The 26,126-nt window shown below is 34.2% G+C and overlaps 1 protein-coding gene across 4 annotated transcripts; it reads right to left on the reverse strand.

Annotated features, from left to right (window-relative positions):
• Positions 1 to 1,550: 1,550 nt before the first annotated feature.
• On the reverse strand, positions 1,551 to 25,742 carry LOC132114188 (complexin-2). Of its 4 annotated transcripts, none has more exons than XM_059522304.1 (4): positions 25,429 to 25,742; positions 13,206 to 13,364; positions 4,433 to 4,608; positions 1,551 to 2,527 (listed from the first exon to the last, which is right to left on the reverse strand). In XM_059522304.1, exons 2-4 carry the CDS (start codon positions 13,234 to 13,236, stop codon positions 2,330 to 2,332), a joined length of 405 nt encoding a protein of 134 aa, XP_059378287.1. In that variant the 5' UTR covers positions 13,237 to 13,364; positions 25,429 to 25,742; the 3' UTR covers positions 1,551 to 2,329. The 4 variants fall into 4 exon arrangements, with proteins under 4 accessions (XP_059378287.1, XP_059378286.1, XP_059378288.1 ...); XM_059522303.1 differs by having other exon boundaries at positions 13,206 to 13,361; positions 25,429 to 25,741; XM_059522305.1 differs by lacking the exon at positions 25,429 to 25,742 and adding an exon at positions 25,280 to 25,417 and having other exon boundaries at positions 13,206 to 13,361.
• Positions 25,743 to 26,126: the final 384 nt, after the last annotated feature.

A 26,126-nucleotide genomic window follows, 5' to 3' on the forward strand; every position in this document is an offset into this window, starting at 1 on the left:
TGTCATTCTGTTTTTACTAAGATATTTTTTTAACAAATTTTACAATCTTAAAGCATTTTGATCACAGAACAACCAGCCTAATAGGTACGGATATAATCCTGTCGTTATTTCATTTGCTAACAGAGTTTATCAAGGGTCACATTTTTAATCTGACTGATTGGAAAGCACATAACTACTGACTTTTTGAAATGAAATGAAAATTTCCCATCATGCAATACAATACCCATTTGAGAATTACTTTACAAAATATGTTTTATCTTTACGAAATTTATGTAAACATTTATCCCTCCCCCAAAATATGCATCAAACATGTTTATCAAATGGCAGTGTTTACTCTTAATGCTTAAAAACATAAAGACATTAATAACTGAAATAAAAAAGCCCTAAGTCATCATATTTGCAACCCCACATCAGATTTGCCAGCAGTAAGATGAATATTTTGAGCAGCATTTTTAAAAATGATCATACAGATATATTGTGTTTCACAGCAGGAATGACTGTTGTTGATCAGATGTGTGAATTTAACTGTTTATAGAAATATTATTATACTGTTATAATAGAACTGTCAGCACAGTACTAAGGTGTGGTTCATTCTCTCTTTGGTATTTTTTACTGTTGTGATTGAAGCTCATGCGTTCTTATAATTAATTTATATATATATATATATATATATATATATATATATATATATATATATATATATATATATATATATATATATATATAATTGATAATTATTTTCAAAAGACATAATTTAAAACTACAGCCCTTTTCCATAATTTCCAGTTAACTGCAAGTTTTTATCTTCACATAACTATTCAGCTAAGGTAGTTATTCTGATATTAAGGAACATCACAAATATTTAGTGAGCCATGTTTTGTTTTTCATGTAATGGCGAATTGATATCTGAGATATTTTTTTTTATGCAGAAAACAAAGCACAGAATTTCTCAGAATTCTAAGAAAAATAATGTAGAATTTCCAAAAAATAAACTCAGAATTCTGTCTTGTTTTCTCGTAATACCAAGTTTACATATTGCAATTCTGAGTTTATATCTCACCAATCTGAACTGTGAGAAACAAAGTCCGAACTGTGATTGCAAGAAAAAAAGTCAGCATTGTGAGATGAAAAGATGCAATTATCTTTTATAATTTTAAAATTTTATAATTTTAACTGGTTTCCATATAAAACAATGCCTGCACTTTATGCAATAATCCTAAATTCATTATACTACACTTAGGCTTGTTTTTTTTCTACAATAAAAACTCAAATCAAACCTTTACATAATATTCAGCAAGCAGTTATTCTAATATAGCAGAGCATCCCAAATAATTGTAAATTTAAAACATCTTAAATTTTACATACATTTTTAACAGATAACAAACATAAAAAAGTTTTTTTTGAATGAGACCAGTTCACTTCTGATTGTCATGTGTGAGTAATCTAACATCAGATCATCGTGATGAATGTGCTGTGAAACACTGACTGACTTCTGAATGCATACTAAAACACCTGTAGAGTCATGTTCTGTATGGGTTTGGGATCTCTTAATTGTAAAGATGATTTGGTCCGGTGTGTGCAATGATAAACTGTGGTGTTGTCACACACAGATCTAGTACTTACTGAGCTTTTCCTGATCTTTTGCTGGCAAGGCTAATGTGAATATCACTTGTGGTCAAATCAAGTTCTATTTCAGAGAAAAATAAAATCTAAATAAATAATACATCATAGACGAGTGAGAACTGCCAGGCTGCAAACCATTTGAGCATTCAGGCGGTCTAACATGGCACATCTAAGACAGTTTATCAGCATCTCTCATTGTCACAAATGGCGCCGTATCATCAAACTCACTGATGGCAAACATAATTCATCATATACAGTAGTAGGATTTTGACCTCATGCAACTAGTCAAAGCAGTACAGCTGCATTCTTCACTTCACTGACAATTTTTCGGTGAAAAACGGGACAGTTATATCAAGCTAGAGTTTTAAAATCCTCTTGGGTTTTAACTAAACAAATCTAGTAGGAATCATATTCCCAGTGGCAGAGCTCAAGCTGTAATGTGCTGTTTCTGTCGGGCTGATGGTTGAGTACCTAAGGCAGCATCAGAGACCCTGGTGATCAGTAAACAAACACAGAGACTTATCGAAAGTGTAAACAACCTGAACCTGAATGGCAGTGAAAAGACCAAACGTTGGCGGGTTATGATTTGTGTATCTATCCGTAAGAGAGGAGCAATTAAAATTCTGTCAAGGCAGTGAAAAGCCTTTCACCTGTTTGGCAAAATTCCCCCCTCATCCACCTTCCTTGAGAAACAGCTTCATGTCTGTCACTTTTTAAACATGTCCTGCAGAGGTCCCGGCAGGAATTTGAGAACGGTGTCTAGAATGCTCTCCTCGTCCTCGTCGTCGTCCGCCCCACAGCCTGCTGGGATGGCCTTTTTGGGGCGAGTCAAGGAGCCTTCGCATGCTTGCTCCATAGCCGCTTTCTCCTCTGCCTCCTTCTCTTCTTTCTTCTTTAGACCATACTATGTAAACATACAGAAAATATGAAGTGGTAATTAAACATGAGTAGAACAGGAGGAGTGGACTATTGAAAACATTGCAATAACACAATTTCTCATCGCTCTACTGTATTTTATGGATAAAATAAAAAACCAAGAACTAAAAAGATTCAACACTATGCAAACAAAAGAACTATACTATATACATCATGTAATATACTATATATGTGTTATATAATATACTATACTATTTGATCAAAAATGCCATAAAACCACGAATATTATGAAATATTATTGTGGTTTAAAATAACTTCTTTCTTTTTAAATATCTGCTAAAATGTAATTTATTTCTGTGATACGCAGCTGTATTTTCAGCATCATTCCTCCAGTCTTCAGTGTTACATGATCTTCAGAAATCATTCTGATATACTGATGTCCTGCTCAAGAAACATTTCTGATTATTATCAATGTTGAAAACAGATCAACATGGCAAAAATGTAACATTTTTTTCAGGATTTTTCAGTGAATGGAAAGTTCAAAAGAACAGCATTAATTTGAAACAGACATTTTTTTTACATTATAAACATTATAAAATTACCAACCCAAACTTTTGAACGGTAGTGTACTATACTACACTACACTAGAATAAAATTGATATATATAATATTCTACATAATGCAACAAACAGAAAAAAAGAAAAATAGTTGCCCTATTTTGGGTGTACTTAAGACTTAGTTTCAAGACTAAAACTCCATACACAAAAGCCTTTTTGTATCTTAAATTCATGATTTATTCAGGCCATAAAGGCCAAACATTAACACATTCATCTTTTAGGATTTAACTGTTGCCCTTATTTATCATATTGGACTTAAAGGGATAGTTTTTCCAAAAAGTAAAATTCTGTCATCATTTATTTAACCTCATGTTCATAGGCTCCAATCCCATGTATGCTCGATCCCCCAGAGCACCCAAAACCACGAGATTAATCAACTGAGATTCTAGAACTTTTCTGATTGGTGGATCTCACATAGGATCCCTTCGGGTCATAATATACACAAATGCCTCTTTACAGTAAAAACTGTAGTCCATAACTGTTTACAAATTACATCATAGAAATCGTAGTTAATAACCTCTGTTGGATTGCAAATATTAGGTAATCTATACATTTATATTACTTTTTTTTATTTATGTTTTTTATTTAGGCATTTTATGGCGATTTATATGCTTTATATTTATTAAATGTGGACAGAAACATAAATCTTCGCCTGAATGGATTTCCTTCTAATGTGAAAGACAACAGAAGATATTTTGAATAATCAGTTCCCATTGACTTCCACTGTATTTTTGTCCACACAATGGAAGTCGATGGGAACTGAATCTGTTTGGTTACCAACAATCTTCCAAACCTCTTCTGTTGTGTTATGAATGACATGAGAGTGAATAAATGATCACAGAATTTAATTTTTGGGTGAGCTATTCCTTTAAAGTCCCCTGGCTCTGATGCATTTCTGTGGCTCTCAGTTTTAAGTGATATCAGGCCATGTCCACATGTTCTTATGGTGCTACTCATGACCATGTGGGATCGTGCATGACCCGGTGATGACTTTATACTTCTGGATAACACTAACGTTACTTTCCTCTCTTAAGAATGAGCTGTTCAATTAGCTGTAATTAGCTGACATTAAGACCTCATGCAAATGTGACATGTTGTTAAAGCCTGATGGAGATTCTGATTTGATGTGTTATTCACACACACGCATAAATCATTACGTTGTCATAAAGGTATAATGGCTGGATCCTGCTTTGGTTTGAAATTGATTAGCAATTAGCAAACGCTTCCATGTTTACCAATTGATTCAAGCGTCCTGGTCTCAGTCTAATCAGCGGTCACAAGGAGCTGAAGTGAACGGGACAATGTGGAAAGCGTACCTTATCTCGAATGGCCTGTCTGACCTTTTCCCTCTCGGCCTCCATACGAGCATGTTTGGCCTTTCGCTCCTCTTCTTGTTGTCTGAGCGCCTCCTGCCTCTCTTCCTCTTTCTTCTGGGCATCAGGGTCCTTCTCTTCCTCTCCTCCTAACATCTTCCCCATGTCTTTGGTTGCTCCTGTGCAAATAAAGAGCAAAGATATCATAAGCAGTTTTCAATGGCTGATACTGAAATATTAGTCACTACCATTCAAAAGTTTGGGGTCATTTTTATTTACTTTACTTTTCTTCATTTTTAATACATTTGTTCAGCAAGGCTGCTTTAAATAGATTAAAAGTGACAGTAAAAGACATTTATAATTCTACTTAAGATTTATATTACTTTCTTTTTGTAACTTTCTATTTATCAAAGAATCCTAAAAATGTGGAAAAAAAATTAAAACTGTCAAATGTTTTTTTTTAAATCATTTTTTCGTCCTGTTTCACAGTAAAGCATATATAAAAATGTATGTCTAAAATTTCCATTTCAAAAATGTTTTTAAGATATTAAAATGTTCTTATTTGAAAATGTATGTACTTTATATATATATATATATATATATATATATATATATATATATATATATATATATATATATATATATATATATATAAAGGTTAATTTAATTAAATAGAAAGAAACAGCAACAACAATTTGCCACTCAGGTACTTTTCCACAGTTAAGCATAAATAAAAATGAATGTCTTCAGTTCCAATAAAACACACACACACACACACACACACACACACACACACACACACACACACACACACACACACCTTCAGTAAGTCTGTTCTTTTTTTTTTTTTTACTTCATTCAAGAATCCAGAAAAAAATGTGATGCAGCCTTAACAACACTGAAAACTTTGCCTGCACAGAAATTACATTTTTTAAAATATAGTCAAACAGAGGAATTTGCAATTTTACTATTTTTACTGGATTTTTTTATCAAACTAATACAGCCTTGGTGAACATAAAATACTTATTTTCAAAGCCACAAACGTTTGAACGGCAACATAATTATATATAATGTGTTCACAAATTCTAAAGAGAGACTGATCAAGTTTTGCACTGTGAAATATCCTAATATGATGATACACTGAAGCCAAAATTATGAAATCAAACAGAGACAGCAGAATGATGCATGTGCCACTCCTCTCTCTGCCATCTGTTTCATTGGTGCAGCTCTACCTATCAAGCTGTGTATTGCACTGTACATCATGTTTTGGTTTGAGCAAACAACACCCACAGGTCATTTTGGATAGTGCAACAAATGCTCTTAAGCAATGGCTGTGTTTGCATTAGAGGTCAACCGATATATCGCTCGGCCGATATATCTCTCGGCCGATATATCGGGCCGATATTTGTAATTTTTTTTATATATCGACATTGGCTGATATCCGTGTTTAGTAGCGCCGATTTAAGCATGGTTTGATGCAGACAATAGCCAGGTTTCCATCCAACTCATTTGCATTTAGGGATGTCAATATTCGATCATTTCCATGATCGATCGACATTTAAATTAACGATCATTGAATAACCTTAAATGCGTCTGCAGCGGTATTATTATGTGCAAAGCCACTTGGAAAAAAGCTTTCTCACCCGAATATAGGGGTTTTAGTCTGAATAAAATGCTAGTAGCAGGACTATAAAATGAATAGATGTGATTATGATCATTTGATAAAATGAAGAGAGTGCGTCATACGTTCCCGTCAAGGAGACTGCTGAATGCACCTCTTTAAATGGTTTCGTGGTGCTCGTTGTTGTATTTTAAAACGCAATTGCAATGTTTTCAAATGAAACTATAGTATTAAAAATAAAATGATCCCAAACGGAACTGTGGCGCATGTAACTGTGCTACGCAGTCAGTGAACCACTTTTTCACATCAAACATTTTATGCAATTATTATGACCAGTACTTTTTTTTTTGATCCTGTTCTGCAAAATATTCGATTTAGAATTTTTGCGTTGCGCTATGCCTATTTGTTTTAAAAAAAAATCCTGCATTTACAGAGCATTAGATCGAGACGCATGAATGCAATGAATGCGTACATGCCTGCGTGCATGCGAGGACGAGCGAGTGCGGGTTTGACTAGATCTATTTAGTGGTTATTGCTCAGGTCTCGTTCTGCGCATATCCAAATGTTTCCACATTCGCAATGTATCTGAATGTTAAACTATAATATGTTATTATTTTTTTAATGTAAACTAGACGGAAAAGATCATCCTCTTCACATGAGCAAAAACGTCCTTGGCATAACAGCAGAGTGTACTGGTATACTACGGTCTATTTAAACTGACCAGTGTAACCTTTTATATGTTTGTTTGACTGTACTTTATTTTAATAATGAACAGACTGCGATGTAAGTTTGAAATTAGAATGCACTTTAGATGTTCTGTGTCATTTATACCAAACACAAATGTTGCTGATTGCTAGTGTGTTTGCAGCACTACTATTATTTTATTTTTTTATATTTTTCAGTTGAAAAATTGAAAAAAATTGATTTTTATTTAAAACATTTTATTTAAATGTATATTTAAGTTTACATTTATGTTCCAACAAACTTGAAAAATTCTGCTTGATAAATGCTCTAAAACCTTTTTGTAAATGATTGACTTTCTGATTGACTTCTGTCTGTTCTCAATAAATGATGAGTTTAGAAATGTTGTGCATCCACTTATTATTAGTGTGACATTTTAGCATGCAAATGAAGGGGAAAACTTCAAGAAATCGGCCCTAAAAATCGGCAGCACATATCGGCCATCGGCTGACCCTGAACTCTAAACATCGGCTATAGAAAAACCCATATATCGGTCGATCTCTAGTTTGCATATACCTTTATGTTCACTTTAATCATATGTTTTAAAATGCAAAGCACAGCTGTGTTTTAGAATCATACACACTGATGTGAACGGTCTAAGCAAGATTTGGTTGCAAACGCTGTAATATTGCTTTAAGTCAAGTCTGCTTCAAGTCTGTGTACAGTCTATGGCTGAAACGATTCCTCGAGTAACTCGATTACAAAAAATGATCGAGGCAAATTCCTCTGCCTCGAAGCCTCTTTTAATTTATTTTAAATCTCACGTCAGGTTCTTTCGCAATGATTTTTTTAATTTGACACAACGCGTTTAGGTCACCCACAAAGCGGAAGGAGACACAAGCGCTGAGTCAGAGATCGCATACTGCAAGGAGTCAGCAGTGTTTTGATTTGAGGGCGCGGGCAAACATAAAGAGAACGTCGTGGTGTGTGTCGATTGCAAGATACAGAGCTGGTATACCGCAACTAGGTCCCTATGATTTCCGCGATGCAGAAAACGCGGAAGGAATTGCGGAATCCAGTCATAAAAACGTAATTTACAGGTAAACGTGGAATGGCACCGAATTTTGCCAATTTTTTAATGAATTAATCAAAAATAGGTCATTGCACTTACATCAAATCACGATATGGAGTAATATCTGTAAATATTAAGCCGGAACAGTCTATTTAAATATGAATCCTGCATGTTCTGCGTGTCTCTGTTAATGAATGGAGCAGAAGCGCAAGTTCCTTTATTAAACACACTGAAGCGCGCGTGACGCTCCGGTGATTTCAGCGTCTTTCCTCTCACTCAATAAAGACGTGAACACATGAACAACATCTTCAGAACTGCTCTGACAGTCACTTCATCAGCATTTGACCGTGTTATTTGAGTAACACTAGCGTCACATCACATACACAGAACTGTAAAGGTACGCCAACCCGTCAAAATAAAAGTCCGGTTAAAGACTATTGTTCAGCAGAATGTACATACATTTTTTTAAGGTTTAATCACACAACATTTCTTCCATGTTTTATTTTAAATAGTAAATCTATTTGGTAAATAGATTACCAAAAAGTTAATTTAATTTTCAATAATTAAAAGATAAATTAAATTAATGTTTTGTGTTTAATGTTTAATGTGCATCTCAGAAAATGCTTTATTTAAAACCCCAACTGAATGGCACTTAAATGCACTTAATTCATCTGTCAATTTTATTGTCATTGTTCACAGTACAAGTACAGACAGAGAAACAATGGGTAATAATTAAATGTTTATTTTTGATGTATGCATTGCATTCTATGCATTTAAAAAATAGAATACTCGATAACTAAAATATTCGATAGCTACAGCCCTAGCTACAGTCATTATCTGTACACTTATTCATTATTAATGGCATTAATTTATAATTCATGATTGTGCATTTGAAATCTATGCATTACCTTCACATGAGTTTAATTGCTTCTGTATAACACTGAGGACACTGAAGAGCAAAGGAGTGGCAGTGTACGCTTTGAGTGGTCTTTAACTGTCTGCATGTGTATGTCGGGAACAGCCTGAGCTGACATAACAGAGTTCATATCATGTCAAACTGCAGGATGCCCATGGTCCACAAGGATCGCATGAAGTCATTCAGTTACCGTGCCCTCAGGTCATTCAAAGCCTCAGCCAAACCAAACCCTCCACCAAACCAAAGCTTCCTTAGTTATAATTAACAACCTGCTCAGTTACTGGGACACTTACTGTTAATCTAAGCTTTTACAAACTACTTTTCACAACCCAACACACACAAGATGTGACAAGGAAACAACGCATGCAAGACCGGAGTTCTCACGTGAGACTGGGATTATTATTAAAAATGGTATCCCGCAAGAAGCTTGCAGTAAGAATTGCCTGTGCCCTGATTTGCCGCGAAAACAAGAAAAAGAAAAGAAGATTATGTAGGAGGAAATGGTTGGGGAGACGCGAGGAACAAGGATTGTGTGTTCTTATATCATGCTTACTGATATTGTGGTCTATAACTCCTCCCCGAACTCCCCGCTGCTCTGTATCTTGCTCTCTCATTGGCTGTCAGTCATCGCATATGTAGTTTTCAGTCAGAACACTTTTCAGACAGCATGATTTTGAATCGCCGACAGGTCCAGATATTTAGCATGCCAAATATCTCACGGGCATCGGCGATTTGTCAGCAATTCTCTCAGATCGCATCTTTGTTCATTCACACTGCGTGATTAAGCACCGATTTACCTGTGATTTTGGGCATTTGTCCACAGCGATTTCTCAAAACCTGTCGGCGAGCCAAAAACTGGGCTAAAATCGTGCAGTCTGAACGCGGCTTAAGGATGTGTTTTTCTGCCAGGGTTTAGCATGGTAATATACATGGCAATTTCAATGTGTTTGGTCTTGGTGGAATAGATCTGCTGCTGCTGCAGATCAAGTACCGAGACCTGCTACTTCCAGTACGTCCATGACTGCTGCTGTGAGATTGTAAGACATACTGCTACTGCACATATAACATAAATGAGACAACCCTATATAAACAAACATGAAATCACCCTGTAGCAGATCTTTACAGGTGGAGCTGGGGAAGGTGGGGGGTTTCTGAAGTGCACTGCAACTGCTACAGCGACCACTAGCCGAGTATTTGAATAATGATGTCATTAAGTCAGACTGAGTTAGAGCCTATCAGCCTGCACCAAAAATGACAGAACTTTGTATTTATTTATTTATTTTACAGGATATTAATGTTTTATTGGAAAATACAGATTAAGAATGTTTTTCAGTATTTTTATTTTTTACAGACTGAGTTTCTTTCTTAAGAACTAAATTAAGATTTATGATTTTTTTAAAGAAAAATTTTTCCAATAAGAAAAAAAAACTAATTTAAGTATTTTAATATTATCTTTCAGTATATGTATCTATGTATCTTTTATAGGAAAATACAGATTAAGATTTTTTTTAATCCACTGGAATTTTTTTTATAAATAAATTGCAATAAGAAAAATATAATCTAAAGTATAATATTCAGATATAATCTGATATAAACTATATCTTTTTTACAGGATTGGTTAAGCCATTGTTGCTGTTGCCACGCCAATCAGGATGTTTAAAAACATGAATTTAAAAATACTAATGACAACTAATAACTAATAAACAATTATTCAGATGGTTCAGATTTTCTCGTCCCGTGAATGGTTCTAAAAACACAATGCAACTACCGTTCCTGAGAGCTTAAAGTAAGATATAGGGGACTAAATGTAGTCCTGGTGTCTGTTTAAAGCCACACAGAGGATGGTTCAAGTAACAAAAGAGCTGCATCCCTCTATCAGATACTTCACGGCTTTACATCAAAGCACTTGGCAGGAACAGCAGTGATGGTTATGGATGGACGAGCAAATCTGGGCTCTGCATAATGATGGCACTGGTATCTCTGGAAACAGCCTAATTCTTAATGATACGTGAATTATCAGAGCTTAAGAAATTAGCATATTAATTAAGTTCTTTTATAACAGCAAAGCAGTAGTAGTAAAATAGGTCACTTGCATTTTATAACCGAAACACTGCTCGCGTTTAATACAGTCTCTAATGCAAACAACTTGCATAAAGTATCTTACACAAAGAGAAGAGAATTTGAGAATGATTAATAAGAGGTTGGTGAGTGTATCTGGAGATATTTTGTGTAATAATATCCTTTAATAATGTCATGTGAGCCATTAACTCTTTCCCTGCCATTTTCAAGCTTTCCGTGTTATACAGTAGAGGGCACTATTGTACATCTTCTGAAAGAGTACTGAATCTCTGGAACAAAACCCAGCGAAGAAGAAACAGAAACTAGCGATCGCGTATGTGAGCAAATGCATATGCAAAATAACATGATCATCAAATATTAAACAGCATTTAAATAAAAAATGAATAACGTTACTGAATGAAATGTCAACGCAGGAAGTGGTTTAGGACTGTGAAGCTTTGGGTCTTGATGGACTCGCTCTACTCCATCTATGTTTTGATTCTCCATCTATGAATCCCATCCAGATTTAGAATTTGATGTGATTTTCTCAGCTTTCTGTTCAAAATGTTGCATTTGTATGAAATTTACCCCCATTCAAGTGTTGACAAAAAAAAAATGCATAAAGCTAGAATAAAACTTTTTTTGTTGTTTAAAAGCAGAGCTCTGTTCTTTTCTTTTGACATTTTGCATGTTCAGATATTCATATAACATAATATTCTGGGGGTTATGACAATTTTGTGAAAATGATCAAAAAATCTAAGAAGGGCTGTTCTGAAGCTCAACATTTTCTATTACATTTTATGCCCGTATTCTGTTTTCCATCTTTCTTTAATAAAAGTCCTTCACACTAACAGACAACAAACATAAAGGTTGTTTTTTTACCGTCTGCTGAACGCCGACTCTTGAAGAAATTCTATATGCTTCTGAATAATTTGCAAGGGTTGAGGAAAACAGCCTAGGGAAAGTCTGTTTAATAATGGATGATTTTCATGAGTAAATCATGCTCCATTATCCAGAGCTACGAAGCAGAATTTAAGCCGTGTTGCTTTATAAGATCAATGTTTAAAAACAAATTAAAAAACAAAAGCACAAAAGATTTCTAGATGTAGGGATCAAATTCAGAGCATTTGCATATCAACATATATATATATATATATATATATATATATATATATATATATATATATATATATATATATATATATATATATATATATGCACACACACACGCACACACACATATATATATATATATATATTATATATTAAAAGTGCCACATGACACATTTCTTTCATATTTCACTTGATGTTTCAGAGTTTATAGTCTCAATAAGACGTCTCGGCCTCATCCATGTGGAACAGCAAAGGAACGGTGTAAAATATGATGTGAGGTGAGAAGACAATCTGTGTTTCTCAAAGACACCTCGTGCAGAAGGTTATTGTGTGGTCACAATGCAATCTGCTACATCTGGCCCACTCAAGGGAATTGACGGGAGAAATACATATCGTTTTATTGCTTATAGTCACTCAGCTGATGAAACCAAATCTTCAAATTGATTTAAGGGCTCAGGGACCTTTAGATTAACATAGACACACGGCATGTCAAATAAAGTAAACCTATAAGCAGATCAATAAGCACTTTGCTTTGCTATTGTTAAAAAAAATTATGAATTTTCAAAAAAATATTCCTGACTTACTGTTTTACGCCCAAATACAATGTGGTAAATTAACTGGCATACATCTAATTTAAATTAACTGGTATAATATGTTTAAAACAAATTTTATGTTTTAATATTTAATTACCAATAAATATTTTTATTTAATCAATTATTTTACTGGCATATCACATTTAACAGTAAAAATCTGTACTGAAATCAATTCATTCTTGCATTATGCACACACATTATGCACACACCACACATCTATATATATATATATATATATATATATATATAAAGAAGATTATATATTTATATAAATATATATATATATATATAAAAACATAAACCTTTCAGGTTTCAACCATTTCTTATTTTCATTGAGTTTAACTTGGTGTACTAAAATAACTAAGATTGATGTAAACATTTATAAAAACTATATATAAAAATATATAAAAACAAATAAAAATGTCTAAATTAGTTAATAAATTAAATTTATTTAGTAAATTAATAAAACTAAATAAAATGAAAATGGAAAACCTAACTAAAACGTAATATTAATAAAAAACTATCGTGTCATAATAGTAGTAAAGTAACGCTAACCAAATAAACACTACATACAGAAACAAAATAATCAGAATTGGTCCTAACCAAATGGACTTGGACTGAGACTCATTCACACACAGTACATCTTTGTAGAAACAGAACCATGTGTTATGCAAAATGTCTATCATGTCTGTCATTCCACAGCAGTAGTTGATGACACTTACCACCCAGCGCTTGCTTCATTACAAAATCCATGGTGCACTCAGATATGTGGTCTGCTTCCAGCTAAAGGGAATGTTGCATTTAGTCTAGCTGTGGTCCTGATTCTGCCGATCCACCACAGTGTGTCAGTCTTCAGTGTCCTGATGAATCCTTCACACCTACTGGGAACAGAAGGATGTACATCAGAAATACTGACAGCTCAGTTAGATAATACTGATCACTACAGTCTCACTACAACCTCATCCATCACATCTGTGAGCATCTGAGCTGGAATTTAAAAATGCTACTAAAAAACACCTAAGGATACACAACACAAGACTAAAGAACAGCAGTGAGATGAATCAAAAAAGCATTAAACAAACCGGAATTACGTGTGTAACTGTTTGTATCTGGTTCCTTTTATTTACGTAAATCTGCCTCCACTTACCAGCTTCATTTGTTCTTCTTGGAGAACTCCTAACTGAACATTAAACAAAACTGCATGCTTGAATAGCAGGAACATGACAAACACACACACACACACACACACACACACACACACACACTCTCTCTCTCTCTCTCTCTCTCTCTCTCTCTCTCTCTCTCTCGCTCCAGTAGCTTCATTCATACTCGGTCACACTCCTCCCCCTCTTCTTTCCATCTCCCTTTAGCAAAATTTAATTTATTCTGTTAAATTTAAAGGAGGTATTACCCCAATTACTGCATGTTTCGGTTCGCTTAAAGTATACAACAGCTTTTCAAATATTTATTTCCTTTTATGACATATTTTTTTCTGTATTCTCCCTGTAGAAATATTATTGTATATACAACTACACTTCTGTCTGAACACACACACACACACACACACACACACACACACACACACACACACACACATACATATGTATATTGTTGCCATGCTGTTTGCTCATCTAGGTCTTTATGTAAACCTACATAATGAGAAAAACATGATAAAAATCTCTCCAAAATCATCCCCTTTAAAGCACCACCATGAATTTATTAATACTTAAACTTTGTATTACCAATGTAGCTTATAATAACATCAAATACTAAGATTCAAATAACTTTTTTTAAAATAAATAAATAAAAAATCAGTAGATTGTAAGAAAAATGGTAAGAAATGTATTAAAGCTAAAACAAAAATTCTAAATCTAGACAATCTAGTCTTCCTGATCCATGCAGCGGCTGATCTAGAGTCAAAATGAGTCTGTGCTAACAACCGCCATGTCTGATTAGCATAACACAAAGCATCCTTCTGTGACCTTGAGGATGGGTTTGTGAGCCATTTATCCCGTTCAATTCAACCTGCCTCCACTACCACATCAACACACACAGTATCAATGGAGATGGGATGCTTAACAGATAATAACAAATGCTTTATGGGTTTTGGGGTCCTAATAAATGGTACTTTTTACAAAAACAGCAATAGTATGCCTAAGTGAGACATGTATTAAATATAAACATAAATGCATACATGATAACTTTATATTTAATACTTTATATTTATATTTTATTTAAAATACATGTATCAACTGTATAAATGAGGTTAAAGCATGCCAAATGATTAACTGTAAATTAGCGTACAACATAAGCAAGAAATAGTAACACTTTACAGTTATGTGAGATATTTTTTCTCACAATTTTTCTTGTCTGAGCACCACAAATCAATTGATTTGCATGGACAGATTGTTGCATAAAGTACAGTAAGTAACAGTGAATGTATCCGGTGGTAGATTATCCACTTCAGGCATGGATCTCTGTGGCAGTGCAGTAATGACTTCAGTAAAGATTCGTTCTCCATGATTCTCTCCACATCCTCTCTTATCTTCTAGAGGATCCTTTCAAGAACAGCCATTTAGGAGTGATACACATAGTCCCTGATTACTTCCATTAAGCCTTTTTGAAGCTATCTTCAGCCACAGCTTAATGAGTCAGGTAAAAGACGCCTGGGGCCAGTTCAACAGTTCAATAGATATGGACAAAGAAAGATTCCTGCTACAAGTGTGATTGCATCATATAATAATTGCTGTAAATAGTGTTCATTGTCTGGTTGACTACGTCTTGTACACATTTTTCTGAAAATTTCTGTCATGTGCACATAAACTGAGAGTCACCTGATAAGCTACTACTAAATACTGTAGAAACATAATTTTTTTCTTTCCCCACAGCACTTGAGCTTCGGCTTAAAGGCAAATACACAAATTTAAAACGCACTAAAACTCTGAAAGGCAGTTTCTTATCCACAAAGAAGCACTGAAAGCAAAATGGAGAGAAAATATCATCAAAACCATAAAGAAATATCAGCATGTTTAGTCATTTTCAGCAGCCTTTCTTCTTCCTTGACAATGTTACCTGAATACACCACACAGATTGCATCACTCCACTTTTCTGTTTGTTAATTCCAGAAAGCTTATCTGCATGCCATTATTTTCATTACTCCGCACATCGTTTGCAACCCTTTTTTTTTTAAAGTAAATTAAGTAATCTACCGATCCCAAGGTGTGGGGTTTTAATTGACTCTTTCAGCAGGTTGCATCATGTCAGCAAGTGGGTGTCTTTTTGAGTGATTCATTGAATCATTCGTTCAACTAATTCAATCAAATCAAATCAGGAATTAAATAAGTCAGTTAGTCACTGAGTCATTCATTCAATCAATTCATTCAAAACGGCAGAAATTGCTCCCTATAGCCTTTTTTAGGATACTATTTGAGGGACAGCCATTTGTAGTGGATGACTACAAAACCATAGTATATTATCATTTCCACTCATTTAATCCCATAATGCATTCATTTACTTGTTTTCATTTATTAATTCAATGAACTATATAAATGAAGCGATGTAGGGAAAACTGGATGAGGTAGAAGCAAATAAAAAAAAACATACTGTCTTTAATAATTGAGTCATTGAATCATTTCCCTGGTTTAATTGACTCATCGATTCATAAAAAAAATCAAAGACCACTACTGTGGCTGTAGCTATTTTCTCTGGCGAGCCAAAAACAGACAATGTTACAGAAAATATTGCATCTAAATGTAAGTTACTAAATATAAACATTTTCTTTTTTGAACTGTATAAATGCAATATATTCACATTACTGCAGTTTTTCCAAATATCAGCATAGCTATATGTCTATCCTCTATATTGCATTACATATAGACTACTTATAATAAATGTGCATAAAAATATGTTTGAGTGCTTTAAGACATTCAATATACCAGTATTATTAACGCATGTAGAAAATGACACAAACATTTATTTTTATTCTAACCAGGTAACCAATTCAATACTATAAAATATAATTTGCAATTACATTCTAGATCTAACTTTCCCCAGTTGTTTAGGACACCGTTTCTCCTAAAACACATTACAGAGAATATAAAGAGTGAGCAGATCTGCCCTACATTTTTTGATGAGGATATTTTCCTTTTTTTAATAATTAAAAAATAATAATAAAAAGAACAACATTTAACTGGGGGCAATAAACATGCCTGACATTTACAAAAGGTTTTTAGGCATTTCTGAAATGTTTACACCATAGCAAATGAGTAATAATCATTGTTTCAAACTAAATCTATTGAAAATACATTTCAATTATGAGGATATAACATGAGAAAAAATATGTCCAGTTGATTAAAACTGTTGAAAATGAGAATTATATTAAGTATTTAATTGAAATTATTTAGTTTATAGTTTCTGACATTTGCAGCCTAAAACACAAGCCTGAAATGAGCAATATTTTTCGGTTGAGTTGCATGTGCATGAAGCCGATGGCGAGTCGTACACTTAGTTTAGCTTCATTTATTCTGTGACATTTCTGCTGAGTTTGCCAAACCACTTTGTGCTTCAATTATTACTTGATTAAAAAAGAAAACATTGCAGTTAAAAATGCCAAATTATCATGAAACCATGCACGCAGTCTGGAGCCTGGAAATCTGCCAGTGCAAAATCTTTAAACCATTTGCCAATTGCCACAATTTTATTTAATAGTCATAACATAAAAGATAAAAGCACTGATTATGCAAATGTAACAGCAAACCTAATGGTTCCAACCCACACTGTACACTAGATACGTCTGGACAGTAAATAAGAAACCGATACACTTCCCGCACAAGAGAAGACGTGGGAGGCTGTGGGAGAGAAACAGGAAGGCAGGGCATGAAGGGTAATTACGTTAAACTCAGAGCAGCTCTGCTTGGTTTACAAAGCCATTCTGACAGAAGATCACCATTCAGGGTTAGATTACATTTGTGGCATGGGGCCTGGCTACAATACTATACAGATCCATCCCAACACACAGGAGCAGTAAAGCAATCTGTTCATTCTCAGCATGTGTATTAATACATCGTGCCTGGAATCATTTTGCCGAGGTTCGACATTTATTAGCACAACAAAACATAAATCTAGTGCAGAGCATCATATCATGTGTCCTGATATTACTGCTATATTACTAAAACACTGTACAATAAATGTAATGCAACAGAGCTGGATGATAAGCTCCTCCTCAGAGGTCTATGATGTATCAGAGCATCAACACACACAAAAATATATTTTTTTAAATATATATATATGATTCTTACCTAAAAGGGTAAGTTCACCAATTTTTAATCAACTTTATATCGTTACATTGTCGGTAGTATAAGTAAATGAAAAATGTGTATTATTTTTCCATGTTACCTGCACCAAGATATCACAATTCTGAGTATGGGTCACCATACTTGGCTGAATGTCACGTCACTTTCATATATTTGTCAAACAAAGGTTCAACAGATGACGTGTTTTACATCACCTGTGACAGCTTTTATTAAAACCCAGTCTTGTCAGTGGTGAATTATTATTATTATTATTATTATTATTTTATTATATAAAAAATTTAAAATGATTAGAAAATGGACCTAATAGCAGGATATGTTGTTTTTATAGTGGAATTGGTGATCAAACAATCTATTAAAGGCTTTTCAGCAAAGTTTAAACAGTAAAGCACAAAGTAATTCATAAAACAGCTGAAATGTGCAAAGTTTTGTCTGACTAATTCTGTAATTTAAATATATGTAAAATATAATCATAACTACGTAAATGATAATTTTATACCATTTCAAATATATTTATAAACTTTATAAATGTCATTAAAGAATGTAAATTGGTTAATTGTAAATTAGCTTATCACATACAGTAAAAAATAGTAACTTTTCATTACATGTAATTTAATTGTAAAATACTGTCAAATTTATGTTTTTCTATAGTGCCACCTCTATTATGGTGGTTATTTAAGGGAAACAAACTGATTTTTATAGTTTAAATTTAGTTAAAAATTTTCAATTTGTTTTTATCTTTCATTGTAATTTTACTTAAAGTTTTTGTCATTCTGTTTTGTGATTTTGTCATTTTTATTAGCTTCTTAATAATTTATCATCTTAATTTCAGTTTTAGTTATTTTACTGTTTTTATGGTTTTAGTTTTAAAGAACTATAATGACCCTGTCAAATAGATATATAAACATTAATGGTAATATCACTTAATGAAATCTAGCTATGAGTGGTTTTGTGTTTGCTTTTTACAGTGAATTTAATGGTATTTATGTACAGTTATTGGCTTACTTTTTATACATATAAATTTGACGATGTCAGAGCTAAGTCTACGTTAAGTCACTATGGGATCATAAATATCAGATCACTTCTATTCAGACAGAACATTTATCTACAGAATTTGCAAGCATGCCACCAAAACATGAAAGCAAATCATCATCAAAAAAGTCATCAAGTAATTTGTTCAAAATATGAATTGTTAAATTTAACATGATACATAAAGGAAGATGATGTTTACTAAATGAAATAGCTTTTAGAAACAAAATAAACCATGAAAAACTTTCATATCTGCTTTTGACACACCTATCTTATCTCATATGAAACCTCATCCAAGAGTAATGAAGAATAAGGAAAGTACAGAACTGGTTGCAGGGAGCTCTTCATGAGCTCTGCTTTTGACTTTTCAGAGATTTCAGCCCAGTGAAGCAAAGGTGACAGGCATCTTGTTTTTGGAGAGTATACTTCTGAGGTTAACTATTTGTCTTATACAGTATATTATTCTTGTGATTCATGTAAGTGCTGCTTAGGTAATTTGTCTGCAATGCTTCAGATGACTGATGTTTCAAATACAGAAAGCACTGAACACAAGGTGGCAAAAGTTGCAGAGGTCAAGTATTATGTGAGTCGCGTGTGAGAAGAATGCTTTTGTCTTATGTACCCCGACAGACCCAACAATAAATCTCAATAGCTCTTAAAAACACTAAACCAGAACTCTACTGTACCTCTATCTGCAGTCTTTAAATATGTGTCAATTCTTCTACAGCTTATTTTAACCTTAGTTAATGTTACAAATGGAATCTTACAAATTGCAAAGTGTTATCATTTCATATAAATCCAAAAAGTCAGGCACTGAAATACAAAATATACATATATGTATTTTGTATGTGTACTCTCACACTTTATTTGATTTTATTTTGGAAAACTAAAAAAACAAAAAACAAATGAGTGATGAGTTTGAAGATGGAAAGAGAAAGCATGATCTGTACTGTAGCACTCTATATGAAGCATACAGACTTTATTAGAGCCACAGAAATCTTCCAGCCTAGAGTGAAGTCATTATACATACGAACAGGTGATGTGGAACAAATATAATGTAATTTCATGGAAAACTATGTGAGTGGCGCTCTGTGGAGCAGCAGGATTTCTGTCGGCTGCATGAACATGAATAGCTTTGCAACTTGGATAGCAAATGCATGAAAGTGACCAATTGGATATAAACTAATGCAAATACAGTAGATAGTAACAATCGTGACCAAACATTTGGGTCGGACTTGAGTGTGTTTTGCTCACACTGTTTTAACCGCTTGAGGTGCGGCTAATGTTCACGTCCTCTCAACCTTTATGAGAAACATACTTCTGTTCTTTCTCTACTAAAAAATATGGGTATGGATTTTTGCCGATAGCCGATAGTTCAGGCTGGATAGTTCAAGCATTTAACTATCAGTGCCGATTAATCAGCAAAACCAATTAATCGGTCAACAACTAAAATATAATCTGTCAAATGTTGACATTGAGTGCTTATTTCATTTTATACCATGGTCTGTCTGAATACTTGATTCTGATTGGCTGGCAGTTATGCATTAAAACCATTTAATATACAGATAGTTCCAAATTAGTTTAATCACCGTTCTATATTAATTTTTGGCAAATTCTTCAATCGAAACATACATCACTTGCACACAAACACACACAGGGAGAGAGAGAAAGAGGCACAGAAACTTCTTGTCAGCACTTCCCAGTGACTTTTATTAATAAAATAGCCTTTGGATCACTATATGATATTCCTCAGAAATAAAATCGCTGTTTTCGCTAAATTCACAACATCATTCTCTCTCTTTCTCTCTTGATCAATCGATAATAAATTAAATCATACTGCAATGTTTCATCTCTGTGTCTGATCTGAAGCGGGCAGAATGCTAGAGCTAACAAGTCATAACTGACGAAAATATTCCGGTCAAATATTGCGCTACAACTTGTCAATGCTGGCAAATGAGCAATGCACAGCATCAAATGGTTCTTGGCCTCCACATTGTGCATTAAAATGTTAACAATTATAATTAGCTATCCGTGCATTAATCCTGACTTGAGCAGTGTTATTTTAGTTTTTATTATTTTTATTTTGAATTCGTTTGTCATTTTAGCTAAAGATTTAGTCGTTTTGTTTTGTTGTAATTTGTCATTTTTATTACACTCTAAAAAATAAAAACCTCTCCAACTCAAAAATTTCTAGTGATTGGTTACATAATTTTTTTCAATTGGCCTAATTTTATTTATTAAATTAAATTCACACTAATTCAATTTCTCCAATTCCAAATCTCCAATATTCACACATATTCAGTTCGGCCAATTGAAAAATGTAGATGTTATCAATCTATAGAAAAAATTGTGTTGGAGGTCAGAATTTTTTTTTTTACCTTGTATTCTTTTTTCAAAATATGTGCATATAGTTTTATTTCAGTTTTAATTTGTTATTTTAGTGCATCAAGTTAAACTAAATGAAAATGAGAAATACTAATTTTGTTTATTCTATTTCACATGGCAAATGTTTTTAATTGGCTTTAGTTTTTATTTATAATAATTAGTTACTAATAACAGTAATATGTTAAATTGTTAGTTATATTAATAAAAATAGAAAATTTAAGTAAATATTGGAAATTGGGAAAATGGAAATTGCTGTTATAGAAGAAAAATCTGATATTTTACACCAATGTACGTATATCACAAGTCAGCACTGGCACCCACTTAAGCCATTATATGAATATGATTATTACATCGTCTGCTGCGTGAGAGCAGTTGAGGACTCTTGATTTCAGGAAGGGGGTCTGTAGCTACTTCCACTGACCTCCTGCTATGTAATTGGCAAAGCCTATCATTGCGTGCTGGGTCGGGCTCACACAAGAGGTCATGGGAACCCCTCTCTCCAACAGGGGCCAATTAACTCTTGTCACATTAAAGTTATCATGTCATCTACACATTACTATATTGTTGCTGACTGCAGCGTTTAACACCTGATTCATTTCTATTGTGCTGCTGCTGTATTCAAACAGAGGCTGTGCATTACAAACAGATGGGAATAACTGTGAAAAATGAACAGTTGTACTGAATGCACGCAATATTTTTGTGCGCAATCTTATGAAAATGCCTGAATAAATCTGTGTACATATTGTGAAATACTGGACCACCTGTGCAAAGAGATTAGAATTCATATGTAATACAATATGCCTGGTATTGCTTTACATGTCAGACAGATGGTATTTTCCTGTCTAATTAGGATGTTATTGGCCTGAATAAGCGTCATTGGGGACTGAGAAAAGTTTTTAAAGGCTTCCACACTTCCTAAACTCATTGAATTAATATATTATCCTTCAGCCACAAGGTATCATACTTCCTGATTACACATACACATTGGCTTTGCACTAAAACTGCACATGAGCTGACCCGTATAGGTTGTCAACTTCCTCGAATCTGAAGTGTTTTCAGTGTTTGTATGCCAAATGGCTAACCACGCAGAGGCAGTAAAGATCTGGAGAAGGGAGATAAGCTTTCAGCTGAAATACTTGCTGCAAGCATTTAATCCAAAGAGCATTAACTTCAGACCATTTGGCCAGATTAAAGGTATTTTCAATTATAATCAAGCCATCTAACATCTTTCCACAGTTTTACTCAGCAACATATATATCTGGCTCACAAAATCGTCCAGGTGCAGTCAAAGTCTATTTCTGTCGAGTTGTGACAATTAAGAGATTAATATTAAAAGTGGTGAATTAAATGAAGCAAAAAGAGTTTACCATCGTGGATGATAAATTGCAATAATCACAAAAAATTGTGGGAAAATGTCACTCCACACTTATAGGCCATTTGACTCAGCAGCTGTTTTATTTTAAAGCATTTCAATGGTGACAATAGAAGCATGGCCTGCAAGACGGAATATGATCATAAAGCCTCACAATGCAATTTGATGGAGGTTTGAACACAGCTATAAATAATTCAGCACTTGATTTCTCCCCTGCAGCTAGACCTCTCAGCACCAAACACACAGCGGAGGCTTCAAAACCGCCACTCCACACCTGTCAGCAACAATGCTCCTTCCACTCGCGCTGGAGGACAGATGTGTCCATACGACTGACTTAAAGTGTCATGAATCATAACTGTTTTGGTTATAAAATACTTTCCGAATTTATTTTAAATAACTAAAGGTAGGCAGACCAATTCCATGACTCTATTCAATGATGCTATAGCAGCACAAAATGACACTTTTCTTGTTCACTTTTTAATAAACTGCTGATTTTAATCCAACAGTCTACAGCCAATTTAAAGCCATATATATATATATATTAAAGTTGAAGGAATAGTTAACTCCAAAATGAAAATTTGCTGAAAATGTTATCAACCTCAGGCCATCCAAAATTTAAGATTTAAAATTTAAATTGAGATTGTTTCTTCATGGGAAAAGATTTTAAATAATTTAGCATTACATCACAAGCTCACCAATGGATGCTCTGCAGTGAATGGTTGCTGTCAGAATGTGCGTCCAAACAGCTGATAAAAACATCCCTTCTGGCAAGTCCATGTCCATAATCCAAAATAACGCTTCCTTCAGTGAAGAAGTCCATCCCCTGTTGTTCTCTCACATCAATATCCAAATTTGTTTAGAAATGATTTACACTTTCACTTTTTTCACATCTGTGCATATTTCTCTCCTGATTTAGTCAAGATGACCTTTTTCACTGGAGAAAGAAATATTATGGGTAGAGGACTGGGTATATTAGCCAAAAACAAAGGTTTGAAGGTAAAAATAAATATACAGTAAAATCTTAATAATTAATTTGTTTTTTAAAATCATGCAGCTCTTCACTTCACAAGATGTTAACTGACGGGTGACCTATTCATTTCCATTCCAGAATAATTACACAGACAAATGAACATGCACTTAGACACATAAATTGTGCATAGACTGTACTTTCCTTTTGCTGTTGCAAAAGTTTCATGACAATTTGGCTGCTATATCATCCGGTAAACATCAAGCAACATAGCCAATCTAAATCAAGTTTTTACATATTTTTTGAAGCAGAAAATTTTTATCTTATCTGCTCCAGCACTATACATCCATTTCATGCATCCTTTCTCTTTTGCTCCTTTTATCTCTTCTTTCACTCCCAGTCTCTCAGAGACAGCACATGAATAATGGTCAAGGGTTAGGACTAATTCCCATTTTTGCCTGGGGTCGAAAGTAAGGAATAGTAATGTGCATTTACTGCGTCTAATCAGGGGGAATTCTTTTGAAAGCGAGAGTTGCTGCCTCACGTGTATAAGAACAAAGGCGCTGCATGCAAAAGCCATTTGAACATCTCAAAACAGAATTACTGTAACTGCTTATAAGCTATATTTCATATTAATAACATGTCATACAATCACATATTACATTACTTAAGTTTGAGGTCTCAGCAAATCCACAGAAGAACATGAATAATTTAGCAAAATGTATACATGATAAAATAAACTCCTGCCAGCGTTAATTTTAAAAAGATATTAGATTTACATAACAATTTTCAATAAGAAATAGCTGGCAAATTTTACAAATAATTACACAGCAAATTACATTACATTAAACATGATATTTAGAAGCAGAGCGACTGAATTAATTTCTTGTAAAGATAATGTACTTCAGTAATCATTTACAACTTTGACAAAGTATTACAGTGTATTTTACCGCACAAATTAACCTCCAATATCACAATATCAGTCAACATTCACGGAAATAAAAAAAATGCCTAATTTATGTTAATATATGGCTTCTTGATCAATAAGTACATTAAAGAATTGGAAGACAAATATAATAAATTCATTTCAAAATTGCTATTATTTTTACATTTGCATAATTACAGTCCATCTCAACAAAATATGATTTTGTTATTTGGTGTCTGTTACTAATATATAAATATAGCTACTGTTTGCTCATGATACTTATAAACCTTCATCAAAATATTAGATATTTCCAACATTTTCATTCTGTTTCATTCAGAACAAGAGAGAATTAATATTCAAAGAATTACATAATAAGCCAATATTATGGACAGTAAAAGCATATATAAGGAACGAGTTGTCCTATGTACCAGGCAATGTTGGAGCTCAAGGCAGTTGTAGGATCATATACTGGTTTCTGATTCACACATGCACTGCATCGGAGAAGATCTCTGGAGCTCAACCCCACTGTCAGAAAAGATCAACAGTGGGACCATGCATCCCATTCAGCTGTTTTTGGCCTTGCCTTCCACCGGTACACTATGCAATCATGCAGTCCATCAGCTGACAGATTCATCAATTGCTGCACCTGCGCACACTGTGGTCTCTCATCACGCACGTCAAACGCGCTTCTGTCTCTCCCGCTATCCTGCAAAACGCACAAGGCATCTCAAAGCACCTGGCAGGGAACTCACATTTCACTCGCCCTTTACTAACAAGCATGGAGCTGAAACTGGCAGATCACGCCTTACCCTGCGTGCTCTACCCTCTCCATCGCTGAGTTCGCACCATGGCACACCGCTCAGCACCAGCAACATTATGCATTCAGCGGCAACAGCGAGCCGAGTCTGATCAAATAGATGGAGAAAAGAGAGCATGCGAGGAGCGAACGTTTACAAACCTCGAGGTGGCGGCTCTGTGGTCCTGACTGCTTTGAAATCCGCGTCTGATGGGTGCTGTTCTGTATCGAATCTCCCCCTCCCTTCCTCCCTCGCTTGTCAGATTCTCCCTCGCCCGCCCCTTTTCCACCCTTTGCCATGAAGAACTGTTCCTACAGCTTTACGAGGAGGTTTGAAACCCCCCAAAGGAGGTCCAAACAAAACGCGCGGACTATTGTGTTTAAATACGCTTTTCAAATGTTTCCGTAAACACCAAAGTTCGATTTAGAAGTTAGTCAGAGCGCGTCGTCAGACTGAAGTCGCGTGCGCCGGAGAACGCTGTTCTACTGTGCCGATTAAACATGTATATGTCACAAGTTTAGCGATGTTTTGTTTAGACGGTAATTTTGGTAAGCATACAGTTTATGTGATTCGAGAGCGAGACAGCGGTTTTCGTTTAAAACTAGGAATTTAAGTAGCTTTTTTTCAACCTTTCTTTAGATTTATATATTTTTTTCTTTTTTTTCCAGTTTTTTTTGTCTGAATGTAAATGTAAATGAACTTGCATTGCTTTGAGGATGGGGGCATTTTATGCTGAATAATGCCTTTTTTTTTTGCAATTTATGACTGGTGTTTATCAGCTTCTCCCATCACTCTATATAGACCCCTTAAAAGTTTGTAAACATTCCAAAGTCTCCGAGTAGGCGGGGCTTAGCTGGAG

This window comes from Carassius carassius, chromosome 33 (assembly GCF_963082965.1).
Source record: "Carassius carassius chromosome 33, fCarCar2.1, whole genome shotgun sequence".
In the NCBI taxonomy this organism is placed as follows: Eukaryota; Metazoa; Chordata; class Actinopteri; order Cypriniformes; family Cyprinidae; genus Carassius; species Carassius carassius.